Source organism: Labeo rohita, chromosome 23 (genome assembly GCF_022985175.1).
Source record: "Labeo rohita strain BAU-BD-2019 chromosome 23, IGBB_LRoh.1.0, whole genome shotgun sequence".
Lineage (NCBI taxonomy): Eukaryota > Metazoa > Chordata > Actinopteri > Cypriniformes > Cyprinidae > Labeo > Labeo rohita.
Window position 1 is genome coordinate 28,104,335 of NC_066891.1, and position 15,860 is coordinate 28,120,194.

General features: G+C 37.9%; 2 protein-coding genes and 1 long non-coding RNA gene across 3 annotated transcripts; 1 reads left to right on the forward strand and 2 right to left on the reverse strand.

The window, feature by feature from the left end:
- Positions 1-271: 271 nt before the first annotated feature.
- Positions 272-7,148, reverse strand: LOC127154953 (zinc finger BED domain-containing protein 4). The gene is made up of 9 exons (XM_051096837.1): positions 6,904-7,148; positions 6,367-6,462; positions 6,014-6,109; positions 5,633-5,728; positions 4,216-4,290; positions 3,850-4,010; positions 2,331-2,503; positions 1,841-2,232; positions 272-1,544 (listed from the first exon to the last, which is right to left on the reverse strand). The coding sequence occupies exons 1-9, from the start codon at positions 6,911-6,913 to the stop codon at positions 556-558; spliced, it is 2,088 nt and encodes a 695-aa protein (XP_050952794.1). The 5' UTR covers positions 6,914-7,148; the 3' UTR covers positions 272-555.
- On the reverse strand, positions 7,143-12,714 carry LOC127154373 (uncharacterized). Its single transcript, XM_051095850.1, has 8 exons — positions 12,582-12,714; positions 11,750-11,789; positions 9,262-9,454; positions 8,618-8,734; positions 8,424-8,489; positions 8,177-8,221; positions 7,314-7,453; positions 7,143-7,183 (listed from the first exon to the last, which is right to left on the reverse strand). Exons 3-7 carry the CDS (start codon positions 9,443-9,445, stop codon positions 7,320-7,322), a joined length of 546 nt encoding a protein of 181 aa, XP_050951807.1. The 5' UTR covers positions 9,446-9,454; positions 11,750-11,789; positions 12,582-12,714; the 3' UTR covers positions 7,143-7,183; positions 7,314-7,319.
- A 518-nt stretch (positions 12,715-13,232) lies between these two features.
- On the forward strand, positions 13,233-15,476 carry LOC127155095 (uncharacterized). Its single transcript, XR_007825533.1, has 7 exons — positions 13,233-13,413; positions 13,924-13,991; positions 14,089-14,146; positions 14,320-14,419; positions 14,517-14,673; positions 14,765-14,854; positions 14,971-15,476. It is a non-coding gene; the product is annotated as an uncharacterized LOC127155095 (long non-coding RNA).
- The last annotated feature ends 384 nt before the right edge of the window (positions 15,477-15,860 follow it).

Below are 15,860 nucleotides of genomic sequence, written 5' to 3' on the forward strand. Positions count from 1 at the left end.
CAGTAGTTTTAATTTTGATATTTTTAGGTCCCATAGACCTGCATTATATGACTGAAAACTGAACGTAGGGCTGGGCGATTTTGCCTAAAAAAAAAATCTTCGATTTTTTTAAAGAAAAATTCGAGTTTCGATTCGATTTTCTATTTTTTTTTTCAATGCACTTAAAAAATGACTGCAGACATCAGATATAGTGTCAAAAGTGCAACTTTATTGCTATGATTGTCCTCAAGAGTTAAAATGCGTAGAATCCCAAAACAAAAAGTAAATGAGGCTCTGTCATTCAACAATTTCAAGCTTTAACCCAGGTTTAAGCAAAAGTGCAACAACTTCACAGTAGCTTAAATTTTACTGTTCAAGAAATCAGATAATTACAAATTTTGTAACATATAACATTACAATTAAAAAAAAATAAACTCTTCTCAGTATAGTGTGAATATAAAAAATGAAACATGCCTGTGGCAGACATATAGCCTGCTCAAAGAGTAAACAATTGTAAACTTTTATCTAGAACAACAAAACACGTGCTTGTTAGATCTCTGAAACATTATGCTCATTCTAAACATTTTTTGCAAGAAAGATGAGCCTGTCCACAACCTCTGGCTTAAGGCAGGCCCGGTTGCAGGTAACTATTCCCCCACCCACACTAAATACCCTCTCTGAGGGGGCACTAGTGGCTGGAATAGAAAGATATTTTTTAGCCAGTAAGCTTAGCCTTGGAAAGTTGGGCTGATGCAGCTTCCACCATTCGAGAGGATCTGTGTCTGGCTCTATGTCTGGAATAAGGAAATACGTCGCAAGCTCAGTCTCAATTTTTGTTTTCTCAGATTGTGGGTGTGGCGTGGTGGATGGTGCACTGTTTTTAAAGAAGGCACCCAGAGTCATTTTCTTTTTTGGTGGGGTGTTCTCTTGAACAGCTGAGGGACCAGCTTCCTCTGTGGTAGAGTTGCAGAAAGCAGAGATCTCAGACACCGCTCTTTTTTTGACAACTTCCAGTTTGCTAGCATCAATGTAAGTTGTATGGAACCTTGGGTCTAAAAGTGTGGCCATGTCCAAAAGTTCCTCTTTCTCCAAATCACAGTATTTACTTTCGAGGTAACGCATGACGTTAGCTTTGATTGTTTTTGTTAGCTCCAAATCTTCCTCCTCTGGCAGGAGGAGACTTGTTTTAAACAAATGCAGCACTGGTTTGATGCATGACACACTGACATATGATTCCCCTGACAGTGCATCAGTGAAGTCCTGGAGAGGTTTCACTGCTTTGTTGGTGGCCAAATCTTGCCACGTGGGAACAAGATGACGCGTTTTCTTGTCCGCACCCAGGACACGAGTTATTGCCTTCTCTTGCTCAAGAAAGCGCTCAATCATCTTTTGACGAGACCCCCAACGTGTTGGGGATTCTGAGATCAAAAGATGCTGGGGAAGTCCAAGCTCAGCCTGCACCTCTGTCATGTCTCGCCTTTTTTTCCAGCTGTAGGAGAAGGCTGATACAGCTTTTTTGCAGACCCCTATGGCCCGATCGATCCTTGGATCCTTCACACCATTCTCTGTAATAAATATGAAAAGATATAGTATATTTTTGTCACTCCAAACTATATATTTGATTACGTGAGTTTTCAAAATTGTTTTGTAATTTTATCACAATTTTAATAGCTGTAACACAGTTTAATACATAATGTATAATGAATGCAGATTAAGGAAAAGTCAGGTTTATTTATGTAACCCATTCTATGTGTGTAAACCAGTTGAAATATATATAATGTTCTGGCTATTAAATTATGAGCAAACAGTTCTTTACAATGTGCAAGTATGTGCACCTATTTATTCTTACACCAACTCTTACCTATAGCGTTGTGGAGTCTGTGGCCAAAACACTGCAAGCTGGGCCAGTTGTTGTCCTTAAGGGCTTTTATGATGTTGGTGCCACTATCAGTTGTCATGCAGACGAGTCGTTCCTCCGAAAGTCCCCAGGAGCTGAGAGCGTCTTTTAAGCCATGGGCAATTATTTCACCAGTGTGGTTGTTGGGGAAATACGCTGTCTGAAGGCAGATGCTGCGCAGAGTCCAATTAGTGTTGATGTAGTGAACCGTGAGACTCAGATATGGCTGCATCGTCCGGCTGGACCAGAGGCCCGTTGTGGCTGAGTAAAACTGCATCTCCTCCAGCTCACTGCAGATCTTTTCCCGAGTTGTATTGTACAGGTGAGGCAGCGCTACATCGGCAAAATACTTGCGACTGGGGACAACGTACCTCGCATCAATATTTTCAGCATGTGATTAAAGCCTCGCTTTTCGACAGAATAAATTGGCAGCATGTCTGTGGCAATATAAAACGTGATCGCCTCTGTAATCGCTTTCCATCGCGCTCCGTTCTTATCATAAGGCACACAGTTTGTAAAGCTCTCAGGAAGTGTAGTTTGCTTTTTAGCAGGTGTTCTAGAGGAGCCGTTTTCGCTACGGAGCCGGTTGCACTTCTCCCATTCTTCGGGATGTTTATTCCTCAGGTGCTGGAAAAGATTTGTTGTACTGCTGCTTCCAGTAGCAACAGCTTTGAAAGATATTTTGCAGCAAGGCTTCATCTGTGTTTTTCTGCTGCATCAAAACCAAACCAGTTCCAAATTACGGAGTTACCTGTGCCTTTCTTTGGAAGTAATTCTCTGCTACATGCTGCCATGTTGTTTTGACTGTGTTACGCGGGGCGGGGGCTGGGCCTGGCTCATATCGCGCTATGGTAACGCACAAGGACGAAACGCGGAAAAGTCCGAAAAAACTATTGTGGCAAAAAATTCGAGTTTGCAAAATAAAAATCGTTTTAAACTACAAAATCGATAAATCGATTAAATCGATTTTTTGCCCAGCCCTAACTGAACGGTTTGACCTAAAAATATAAAAATTGAAACTACTGCGGAAACAAAGGCCACGTTCACACTGCAGGCTGAAACGACCCAATTCCGATTTTTTTTGCCCCTATGCGACCTGTATCTGATCTTTTCATGACAGTCTGAACGACACATATCTGATCTTTTCAAATGCGACCCAAGCCACTTGGGTATGTGGTCCAAATCTGATACGCATCCGATCTTTTGCAATGCGACTTCAGTCAGCCAGGTCGCATGTATCTGACCCGCACGTCATTGTTTAGCTACTTCCGCAAACAACAAGTGACGTTGTTGACCGTTGAGTACTCTTCTGCGCATACGGGTCACTTCTGGGTCATTTCACGTTCACACAGGAGATCACAAAAGGTCGCATTTAATTGGAAATGTGAACGGCCTTGCAAAAATTTATTTTTTTTTTTTCAAAAAATCGGAATTGAGCATTAAGCCCTGCAGTGTGAACGTAGCCAAAGACACCTACATCTTGGATGCCCTTGAGGTAAGCTAAAACATAATTTTGAACTATACCTTGAACAAGCCAATTGTCATAATGGAACTGCCAGCACTTATGTAACCGTTTTGTTGCGTTTTTTTTAGCACTTGTCCTGCTACATTACCACTACAGTGGTACATTAGCTGCTACTAGCATAACACACACACACACCTCAGAAGTGCATGAAGCCAGAGGCACTTCCTGCTGTAAAGACATTACCCAGAACAAACATGCTGTGCACGCTCTACAGGCCGCTCTTTGTCTTTTCTATCTCTGCTGTTGTCTATTAATCAAGATGTGAAATGCCCCATGAAGCTGTACTTATTAGATGAGTTTGAGTGTTTGTCTTGCACCCAATCAGGGAGAGGCATAATAATATCTCTGTAAATCTTTAGCACTGAGCCCCATGTACATTAGAGTTTTGAAACCATGTTTCACTAGCCTGATACTCAGACCCCAATACCACCTGAGGGTTAAAACTTACCAGTTCTGCTCCCTCATTAACGTCCTCCAGGCGATTCTCTAAAGCTTTGAGCTCTTCTAAAGTGTTTGCAGGATTTAATTCATATGCTGTTCCAGCAGAGGTGGCAACGCGAATTGTATCCTTGATATCAACAAGGAGCTGAAGAACTCTCTTCTGAAATTCTAGACAAAAAAGTGAGTATGCTCTACACCACAAAATCCGATTATTATTTTTATAATGTAGTGACAAATGTATGCTATTCAAAATAAATCTAAACACTTAAAATAAGACACCTTAAAAAAATCAGTTTTCATTTGCACATAAAATAAATAGAAAAATCTGCTAAAAAAAAAAAAAAAAAAAAAAGTTCCCCTCAATTTGCTTGACCCTGAGGAACCCCCATGCCATCTCTGAGAAAGGGATCTGGACCGACTCTCTTGGCCAGGCCTAGGGCTGAATGATCTGGTTTAAAAAAATAAAATAAAGAAGGGAAATTGCTACAGCAGTAATTGCAACTGAAGTATAATTCTAAGTAGTTGGAATTATAATTTTGTGTCACAATTTACACTCACCTAAAGGATTATTAGGAACACCAGTTCAATTTCTCATTAATGAAATTATCTAATCAACCAATCACATGGCAGTTGCTTCAATGTATTTAGGGGTGTAGTCCTGGTCAAGAAAATCTTCTGAACTCCAAACTGAATGTCAGAATGGGAAAGAAAGGTGATTTAAGCAATTTTGAGCGTGGCATGGTTGTTGGTGCCAGACGGGCCGGTCTGAGTATTTCACAATCTGCTCAGTTACTGGGATTTTCACGCACAACTATTTCTAGGGTTTACAAAGAATGGTGTGAAAAGGGAAAAACATCCAGTATGCGGCAGTCCTGTGGGTGAAAATGCCTTGTTGATGCTAGAGGTCAGAGGAGAATGGGCCGACTGATTCAAGCTGATAGAAGAGCAACTTTGACTGAAATAACCACTCGTTACAACCGAGGTATGCAGCAAAGCATTTGTGAAGCCACAACACGCACAACCTTGAGGCGGATAGGCTACAACAGCAGAAGACCCCACCGGGTACCACTCATCTCCACTACAAATAGGAAAAAGAGGCTACAATTTGCACAAGCTCACCAAAATTGGACAGTTGAAGACTGGAAAAATGTTGCCTGGTCTGATGAGTCTCGATTTCTATTGAGACATTCAGATGGTAGAGTCAGAATTTGGCGTAAACAGAATGAGAACATGGATCCATCATGCCTTGTTACTGTGCAGGCTGGTGGTGGTGGTGTAATGGTGTGGGGGATCTTTTCTTGGCACACTTTAGGCCCCTTAGTGCCAATTGGGCATCGTTTAAATGCCACGGCCTACCTGAGCATTGTTTCTGACCATGTCCATCCCTTTATGACCACCATGTACCCATCCTCTGATGGCTACTTCCAGCAGGATAATGCACCATGTCACAAAGCTCAAATCATTTCAAATTGGTTTCTTGAACATGACAATGACTTCATTGTACTAAAATGGCCACCAGTCACTAGATCTCAACCCAACAGAGCATCTTTGGGATGTGGTGGAACGGGAGCTTCGTGCCCTGGATGTGCATCCCACAAATCTCCATCAACTGCAAGATGTTATCCTATCAATATGGGCCAACATTTCTAAAGAATACTTTCAGCACCTTGTTGAATCAATGCCACATAAAATTAAGGCAGTTCTAAAGGCGAAAGGGGGTCAAACACAGTATTAGTATGGTGTTCCTAATAATTCTTTAGGCGAAAGTACATATATTTAAAATTAAATACCTCCGTCCATGAGTGGAAGACCCTGAGGAACCCCCACGCCGTCTCTGAGAAAGGGATCTGGGCCGACTCTCTTGGCCAAGCCTAGGGCTGAATGATCTGGTTAAAAAAAAAAAAATAAGGGAAATTGCTACAGCAGTTATTGCTAATGAAGTATAATTCTAAGTAGTGGAAATTATCATTTTGTGTCACAATTTCTATTTTTACAAAAAAAATTAAATAATAATAATAATAATAATAATAATAAGAAGAAAATATGACATTTATTGAGGTCTATGCCAAACGTTTTCTTACAACTGGAAGATGTGTAGTTCAGACTGCAGCTTTACAATGCTTCATTTATAGTGAAAATATTGTACTTTTGATCATATTTAAAATAAATACCTCCGTCCATGAGTGGAAGACCCTGAGGAACCCCCATGCCGTCTCTGAGAAAGGGATCTGGACTGACTCTCTTGGCCAGGCCTAGGGCTGAATGATCTGGTTTAAAAAATAAAAAATAAAGAAGGGAAATTGCTACAGCAGTTATTGCAAATGAATTATAATTATAAGTAGTTGAAATTATAATTTTGTCGCATATATATATATATATATATATATATAGTAATATGAACATATGACATTTGTTGAGGTCTGTGCCAAACTACATGTGGAAGATCTGTAGTTCAGACTGCAGCTTTACAGTGCTTAATTTATAGTGAAAATATTGTACTTTTGATCATATTTAAATTAAATACCTCCGTCTATGAGTGGAAGACCCTGAGGAACCCCCACGCCGTCTCTGAGAAAGGGATCTGGACTGACTCTCTTGGCCAGGCCTAGGGCTGAATGATCTGGTAAAAATTTTTTTGGAAATTGCTACAGCAGGTATTGCAAACGAAGTATAATTCTAAGTAGTGGGAATTTTTTTGTGTTGCAATTTTATTTTTACTGGGTCAGTACATCAAACATTTTCTTACATTTGGAAGTGCTAAAGCACTCAATCAGTGCATTTGGTTCATCCAGTTTAATTGTGATGTCCATACCAAATAAAATCTAATACCATTTACATTTAGTCATTTAGCAGACGCTTTTATCCAAAGCGACTTACAAATTTAGGACTACATTAAGCAAGTCATCATGAAGAGGCAAAAAACAACGCAAGAAGTGTTCAAAATATGAAGTTCAGGTATTGATCAGAGTAGCATAAGCCCGATAAGTTAGGAATAATAATAATAACAGTGCTTTGTTTATACTGACAATATTGCACTTTTGATCATATTTAAATTAAATACCTTCGATCATTACAAAGAGACTCAGAGGGTCTGCTGCTACCACTGTGTGCCAAGGATTGAGGTCTTGAGGGGATGTCCATTTGGGTTCTTTCTGTGTTTTTAGACACTGGGAATGGTTAATATGTCAATAATTCAAAATTACTTTACACGTATTTGGTTAGTCAACATAAGAAACATTAACAGTTTAAATTAACATAAAAGACAATTGAAAATTATATTTTGTGGCATTCAATTCAAGTTGAATCTGTCATTTTGGGAGGAGTTGGAAGAACAAAGTCATCTGTAATAAGCGACAGTCATTAAAAAAAAAAAAAAAAACCTTAACTAGTAACTGTAGTGACTAACTGGCCTGATACTGACACAGCCACGGTGGTGATTCAAATGCTACAATGTGCTCTGGATGGGCATACCTTTTGTTAGTCTTTTCTTGGCTTGATTCCCATTACTTGTATTTGCAGGATGCAGCGTCTTTTCATTGTGTTGGTAGTTGTGCCATATTTACCAGACTGTGCATTGTTCATTTTGGGAGGAGTTGGAAGAACAAAGTCGTCTGTAATAAAGTCAACAGTCATAAAGTACTTTCAAAACTGTAGTGACTAATTGGTCCGATACATAGCCACAGCGGTGATTAAAATGCTACAATGATGTGTACTTAATGCGCATAACTTTTGTTATTCTTTTCTTGGCTTGATTCTCATTACTTGTATTTGCCAAATGTGGCTTTTTTTTGTTGTGTTAGTAGTTGTGCAATATTTACCGAATAGTGTGACTTTGTGAGTTTGCAGTAAGAACCATTACATCTCTACTATGATTCAAACATACTGAGCCCACCCCCATCTTCATATGACATGATTGTGTGACATGACCCACCACCACGATGTCACTGCCCCCTTTTGACCCCCTTTTCACTCCAACAAACACTTTTGTTATTACAAACTGTAAAAATACAATGAAAGCAAAACAGATAAATTTGACCACCGCACACTAAAAAAAAACTTCACTGAATCTTTGTTCTGAGTGAGCAACAATCAGAGGGAGCTACAGGCAAAACGTGTTCACAAAGATTCTGTAAATTTTTCAGCATGCAGTGGTTTATTTCACTGTTTTACTTTAAATGTTCCTGCTACCAACCTGCACCTGACGATCACACTAGCTGTGCACAAAGAGATCCTTTTGTTGGTTTACTCTAAAAATACAATGTTACAATGATGTAGCCCTTGGGGCCATGTAGACATTGCCTTCAGTGCATTGGTTCCTGTAAATTAACACCTACCTTCACAAGGAATAAATGTTTGAATCTTTTTGGTAGCCTTTTCACCTAAAATTAGTAATAAGCATTCTGTAAGACAGTAGTCATCTTTCAAACAATTAGGCATACCTGTCTTGACTGTCTTAGTTTGAATTGACATTAATTGAATTGAAAAAGGTTATAAAACCCTACTCCAACCTCATTGTTGTGACAGAGGTATGAAAATAAATGTGAAAACCTATTTTTTTTTTTTTTTTTTTTTATTACATACCTGTACTCTTTATCATAAGACCTGGAGAAGATTCTTTTTGACTGTCTTCATTGACAGATGGTTCATCTTAAAAGGAAAAAAGTCAATAAATATTTGATAGACAATTACAAATTCTGCAACATTGAAAAAAAAAAAAAAAAAAAAGAAAAAAAAAGTCTTACAAATGATCAAATTAGTAAAAGTGCACTACATACCAATTTGGTAGTCGGGATAAATTTTTTTTGGCCTCCTCTTCGTCGGTAACTCCTCTTCTGAGCCACTTAATTCAGCAGTTGTAGTAAAATCATACTTCTCGCATTCATTCTTGTCATCTGAAAGTACATACAGCAATGGTAAAAATGCATACAAATAAGTAAATCTTAATATACAAAAGCAACTGGGCAAAAATGCAAGTTTGGCTATTATAAAATACTTGTTTCATTTCTATAAGCGGATATCATCTTGCATGCCAACAGTCAACAATAAACGGGCTATTGAATGACTTTTTATTGCATGATACGATTTTGTGAGGAAGGGGCAGGACTAAATAAGCTTTTTGCTTCCTCTCATTTTGTTGTTTTTTCTGGATGAGACCGTTTGTGTTGTGCTTCTGGTTTAGTTATGGCTATTTGTTGTTGTTTGAGTTAAAATAAAACAATAAGAGTCTCACCAAAATAAACAAGTAAAACTGACATTATAGCAGGCTAGAAATGACAAAACATACATAAGAGATAGATAGATGCACTTTAATGTTCATGTAAAAGAGAAAAAAATAAGAAATGTCCATATGTATGCATTGACGATTTGAAATTTGCCTTACATTCATATGACATAAGTCTTTGCCTTACAAAGCACATACCTGACTGAATCTTCATTTTTATTAATGGGAATTTAGTCCATGACTCTTCTGGTTCTTTGCAGGCCTTCAACGCTCTCACAGCTCCTTGTGTAGGCCACAATACACCACCATTCTTAACCCAACATGATGGTATCATTTCCTCCATCTCCATAGTCTCCTCTCTCCACACCGCTCTAGTCCACATTGTTCTGGTCTATAGAAAAAACAAATGAGACAACTCCGAACAAATGAATGACCATCATTTGTAACTAAAAACTTCTAACATTAAAAGATGAACAGCTATTAGTGGACTCTCATTTTCTTCTGTCACTTATCCTAGGCTGGTTAGTTCCTTTCAATGCCATGAAGCAATGGCATAAATACGTAGCCACTTTTGTATGGTAGACAAACTGCCTTGTGCTTCAGTTTTTTCTCCTCAATCAGCTCTCGTTTTTGGTTCCCTCTTTCATCACGCAGTACAGCAATGTTAATCAGTTTTGAGTCGCATGGACTGGTGAAAAAAAACTGTCCAAAGTGTTGAGACTGTACACATCACACACACATGTCTTTTCTGGCCTTCTTTCCTTTACCAAGGCAAATGCATGTCCCAAAAAAAAAACAGGAGTCCTTCTTCTTAGTTGACACAAATGTCCCATGTGCTGCTGGTGAGATAGGAATTTTTGAATTGTCCATTTCTGCTATCCTCTTCGATAGTTGTGCCATTGGGTTTTTTGCATTTCTGACACATTTTTTTAGTTTTTGCAGGTGGTTTTCAAACTGAAAGGCAGAAATGTCATTCAAAGATGTTTCAAAGTGCCTTGCATCTTCAGACAAGTGGATCAGGGCATGGACATTATAGGATGGAAAGATCGGGCTGTAGAGCTTGGTAGATGTTCTATAAAAATATACTAAAAGCTCTTCAGCGTAGCCAATGGATGACATTCGTGTAATGCCATTGGAGTCCAACAGTATGGATATGGCAACTGACAGTGTCAAAAAGTGATGGTAAAAATTGTCTTGCAGAATGCCTCTGAGAACAACCGGTCCAGTATAGAGTAAAAACTGCCTGAATTCCGTTGCTTTCCATCTGTCCAGATCAGTTAGACTTCGTGGCTGTCAGGCAAATTCTCTTGGCAGCTTTCCACTGAGGGACAAGAGTTTTGCTGAAATTTCTCCAATTTGCCTTGAGGACAGCCTACACTCTCTAGGACCCTGTTTTAGAAAGTTCAGCAATCGTCTGACAACCCCTAGGCAGACAACATGCATATAGTCTAGCACAAACGGTTGTATGCACTGCAAGCCTGCAGCGATCAGGGGTGAGCAACCAGTTTGGTGGATGGGATATGCCTGTTTAATGAAGTCATCTTCTGTTCTTGCATCAATCTTCTCCTGCGACTGGTAGTTGAATACAACTCTGTGACTTACATAATGTCCTTCAATGGTGCACCGCTCACAGCTGCTGTAGGCATTGTGGGACTTGATGCATTTTAGGAATGCTCTCACTGGGGCATCACAAATAAAAGCATTCACTTTTACATTTAATGTTCCATTTTGGAACTCAACCCCATGTTGTTGGAGTGCCTTCAGTTCTGTTAAAAAACTAGACGTGTAATCAGTAACGCTGTTTGGCTTTGCAGTTCCACAAAATAGTGCAACGATAAACGGCTCAAACTTTTTCACACTACATAGAATGGGCCACATTTGTACATTGGATGATTTAAACAATGGCACACCATCTACACTGAAATTTAGCAGCATCTCATTTTCTGATGAAAAGAAATCGGGATACTGTGAGCACATTTTCAAAAGTCCCGTCTCCACACCGAAGTAAAGGAATTGGCCACCACATAGATCCCTGACTTCTATTTCATGTGGGGTTCCTAAAAGGGTTCTGGCATCTTTTGGCAGCCGGTGGCCATGTTTACGTAACACCAAGAGCAGCTCATCAACCGATGTGCGCGTTGCCTTATTTTTTACAGCCCATTTTGCCAAATCACTTCTCAGATCACTTGATTCCTCCTCAGACAAAGTTCCAATTTCTGAATCACTTTCACCATCACTGTCTGGCGGGTGATGATCATCTCGATACTCGTCTTCTCCTGTATCAGACTGCTGTTGTGTCTGTATGTCTGTTGGACTATCAGCAAAAGAGAGGCCAGGATTATCATTCTCATTTGAGGGACCTGGATTCTCATCTGAATCACTAGACTCCACCAATGCCCGTAATTGTGCAGTTTGTCGTCTCCATTTTTTGTGATACATCTGGGATTGAAGATATAAAAACTAAATATTTTTAAGCATAAATGTTTTATAAAGAAAATCATTCAATTAAAAAAAAAAAAATAACAATAAAACATTAAATCAAGCTGTGCTCATCATTTTTTTTTTTAAATATCTTCCACATCAACCTGTATCTAAATTTTACAAAAATTTGCAAAATGATTTTAGTTTTATAACAGTTACTTTCAGATTCAAATTGATGGTTGGGTTAGGTATGGGGACAACTCACCTTTGAAGGGGACTTTCAGGTCCTGTTCTTCATAAAATATCTGTAAAAGATAAGAAAGAAGAATGAAATCTCAACATTATTTTTAAAGTTTGTGTATGAAAAGTGTGTCAATGTGCCACGTTCAACCAACAGAGACATCTCTAACACCCTAGCACACACACACACACACACCAGCACACAGAACGGCGGTTCGCCGGTTAAACTAGTCGTGTCTGCCTATACACACAAACAGACGCACCGACGGTTAGTGGTTAACTGTTAGTCTGCCCGTACACAGAACGGCGGTTCGCCACTTTGTGGTCAAACTATTCTGCCTGTACACACACACACACACACACGCACACACGCACGCACACGCACACGTTTACCTAGCTATCTAAATGGGGACATTCCATAGGCGTAATGGTTTTCATACTGTAGAAAATATATATTCTATTCCCCTACCCCAACCCTAGACCTAACCCTAACCCTTACAGAAAACTTTATGCATTTTTACAATTAAAAAAAAAAAACTTTGTTTAGTTTATTTTTAAACCTGTTTTACAAATGAGGACGTCCCCAAAGGGAGTTTTTGTCAGTTTTTTTCAGGTTTATCTCACTTTTGGGTACAAATTTGTCCCCAACATATAGTTAAGTCACACGCACACCGCTTCGCGGTTAAACTAACTTCTGCCCACATGCACGTGCACACACACACAGAACGTTCGGTTGGCGGTTAAACGTCTGCCCATACACACAGTATTAATAAACACAATACGTATTAATATGTGGGCCAGAGTCAGGCACACTCAAAATGTATTTAGGAATTTTCTAGTTATGAAATGTGACTTACCGTTTGAGCTGTTACCGCCAGATTCCGTCCAAAACGGTCCACTATCAGAGAATCTTCCAGCCTGAAGATGAAGACACAGACCCACTTTGCGCATGCGCAATTGTCTGGGACCGTCAGAGCCAATAGAATCCAGTTCTAGTCACCGCCATTGTGTGATGGACAACCGCCGTCCTCCAATCAAGTCCTTGTATTGCTCTCAGTAAAAAAGGGCTTTTTTATGCTTTTATATTATCAACAACAGTATGTGCCATATCTCATAAAAAAAAATATTCACATGCCTCAACAAGAAGAACATAAAAAAATAAATAAAAAAATAGATATTTATTATAAAAATTCCATAGAATTACAATGCAATTTATACTTTAGGTCAGCACCATTCCTTATATTTTATTATTTATATTATGTTAAAATGTTTATGTTATGTAATGTTAATTACTTTAATTACCTTACTACACTCAAAAATGATTAATGTAAAAATTATGTATTTACATCATTTAGGTTCTATTTAAATACTATATTTTTCAAATTATATGTAGTTAAAATGCTTAGGATCAATGTAAATGTGTTAACTGTGAAAACTGTTTGATTTATTCACATAAATGTTATGTATATGGTATCAATACAAGTCGCTATGGAACAAACCAGATCCAATTGGTTAAACATGTGATTTGATCGCATGCAATTTCCGGAAGTGGATGGCGCAAATGTAGATGCTGCGCATGCGTAAAGAAAACAGATGGCGGCAAGTTTGGTTGTCTGAGCAGGTATCTGGAGGGAAGCTATCCAAAGCACGTTGCTGATTTAACATCTTTATGGATGAATATTATACAAGGTACGATATTTTCTATATCTATTGATGATTTTGGCATCTGTCTAAACGATTTCCTTAAAGGTTTACCTAATAACAGATACAGTTTTGCTATCACTGTAAGTTAACGTCTCACGCGAATTCAAATCATAATACTGCCATGAGGAAAGTTATTTTGGGAGAATAAACTTGATGTTTACTGCCTTCTGTTTGAAACCTAGATACGTTAACTGTTAGTTTATGCATACATGATTGAATAATAATACCGAAAATAACATTATTATCTTGACATTTGTATTGTTTTAAGATGTCTGGTCGACAAATGTGCATCATTTTGAAAAACTCGCCACATATTCTTTGCCCTTAATGCAGAATCATTCCACAAACACAGTTAATCAAGCATATATGTTATCTACCAGCACACTTTTGCATTTAATCAAATTATATATCAATGAAACTGAGCAGGCATTGTTTTAATGCTATGTTGTAAATGCTTTACATAAAGTTTAACTAAATGTTATTTTTCTATTTCAGAGACCTCTGAAAATTATATTATTCCAGCGTATTTTTAAGTCTGGTTTTAACTAAATCTTTCAACTAAGGTATGTTTTTTTTTTTTTTTTTTTTTTTTTTACTTTACTCAGTTAAATCATTGTGTTGATTTTAATTATTGATGTCTATGTATTTTTGTACTTTCAGGTAAGAGAGTTCTGGGAATGTGGCAATGTACAGTCTCTGGCACAGAGGTATTCACCAGGTATGATTTACTAAAACATTCAAAGCTTAAACACAGACATTTTGGGCTGAGGTCTAGCCATTCTTGTGTATAAAGTATTTTTGCACTTTTAAATTGTGGACAATCTCTTAAGGCACATTTACCGTGCCCACCGAGATCAGTCCATTCTATTGATATTCCCTCTGTTTCAACAGATTTATCATCAGAATGATTATCATACAGTGATATTAATAATGATGAAGATTTTTCTAAGGCAATTATTCATAAACCTCCGCATCAACTCCAGTGAAGCAGGTGGCTGCCACTGTTATAAATTTTTTTTAAAAATACAATAAATTGATTTACAGTAATTATATATTTCTTTCTATCCTATTTTTCCACTTTCTATCAGATAAATGCTGAATTCATGTGGATAACAACAGTGCTGCTTCTGTCAATGTTCTTGGACGCCACGAGACACCGTGTGTGTAAATCTGTATCAGGTTTTCAACAGCGAATGAGGGGCCTCCGGACAGAAGATATCTCGTGTTATGCCAACTGCAGAAAAGGTGGAGTAAAATGTATTTTATTTCTTTATAGAAATAATTACAAATGCTTAAGTATAACCAGTTTATTTCACATTGTTTAATTATTTTATAGTGTGATGACATACACATCAAACGAGACCATCATAAACAAATTTGTGTGTACCTCAATAAGGACATTACAACACCCATTCAAGAATTCAAGGTTTGTATATTTGCTTTTTATTAGGACCTAAACACATTTCTAACCCGTATGTGCCTAATATATCAGTAAACTGGACAAAGTGTTAATTTTTGTTCTTGTTTATTTTCTTTTGACAGCAACCCTAAACAATCTGAGAGGATTTTCAGTGGTCATTCTGGGGCTTTATGTAATCCATAAAGAAGGTGCATCTGAGGAAGAACCAGCAAATATTGGAGTAGTTATAGAGGGCATGATGCTGCTACATCACTTGAAGAGTATTTCCTTTGGAATAGTTGTGTTGTTTGTACTGATCTACGCCCTCAATTTAAGCTACTCTCACATTTGAAAGCCTAAAGAAGATACTGATAAATTTGGAGGGCAGCAAGCCATTCGAGAATTTAAATGTTAATGTAAATGAGGAATTTACTGCTTCCCCTGATGTTTCCAACGACTGGAAATACATAAAAAAACTCAAACTTACAGGGATGGGACATGAATATCCTGAAAGACATTTTCTATGAACTGATGACACTGATGCTAGAGAATGCACCTGGGATACCTTCCTTCTTTGTGTATCTCTAATACTCTTACAAAGTGTACAAAATGTGTAAACTGTTGTGTGCTGTTGACCCATTCTAGAAACACATGACTGTTGACACTGCATTGCCTTCTAGATTTTAAGTTCTAACATGTTGTATCATTATTCATGTATCAACACTTTTTCAACAGTTAATTGATCAGCATTGTTTGGATGTTGGAACGTTATTTTTCTACTGATATATTTCAACAAAATGTTTAAAAGTCATGGTTGTAAAAATAATGTTGATTTGACGTACAACTAAAACATTTATTTTTATTTCTATGTTGAATCCGTAGTGAGTTAACAACACCATTTCAACCATTTGGTATTCAACGTTGTTTTGACGTTGAATTAATGTTTTTTCATAAACTGACATTATTTCAACCACATTTAAACGTTTAAGGTCGGTCGAATGCCAGCTGGGCTCTTGCTACAAGGAAATATATT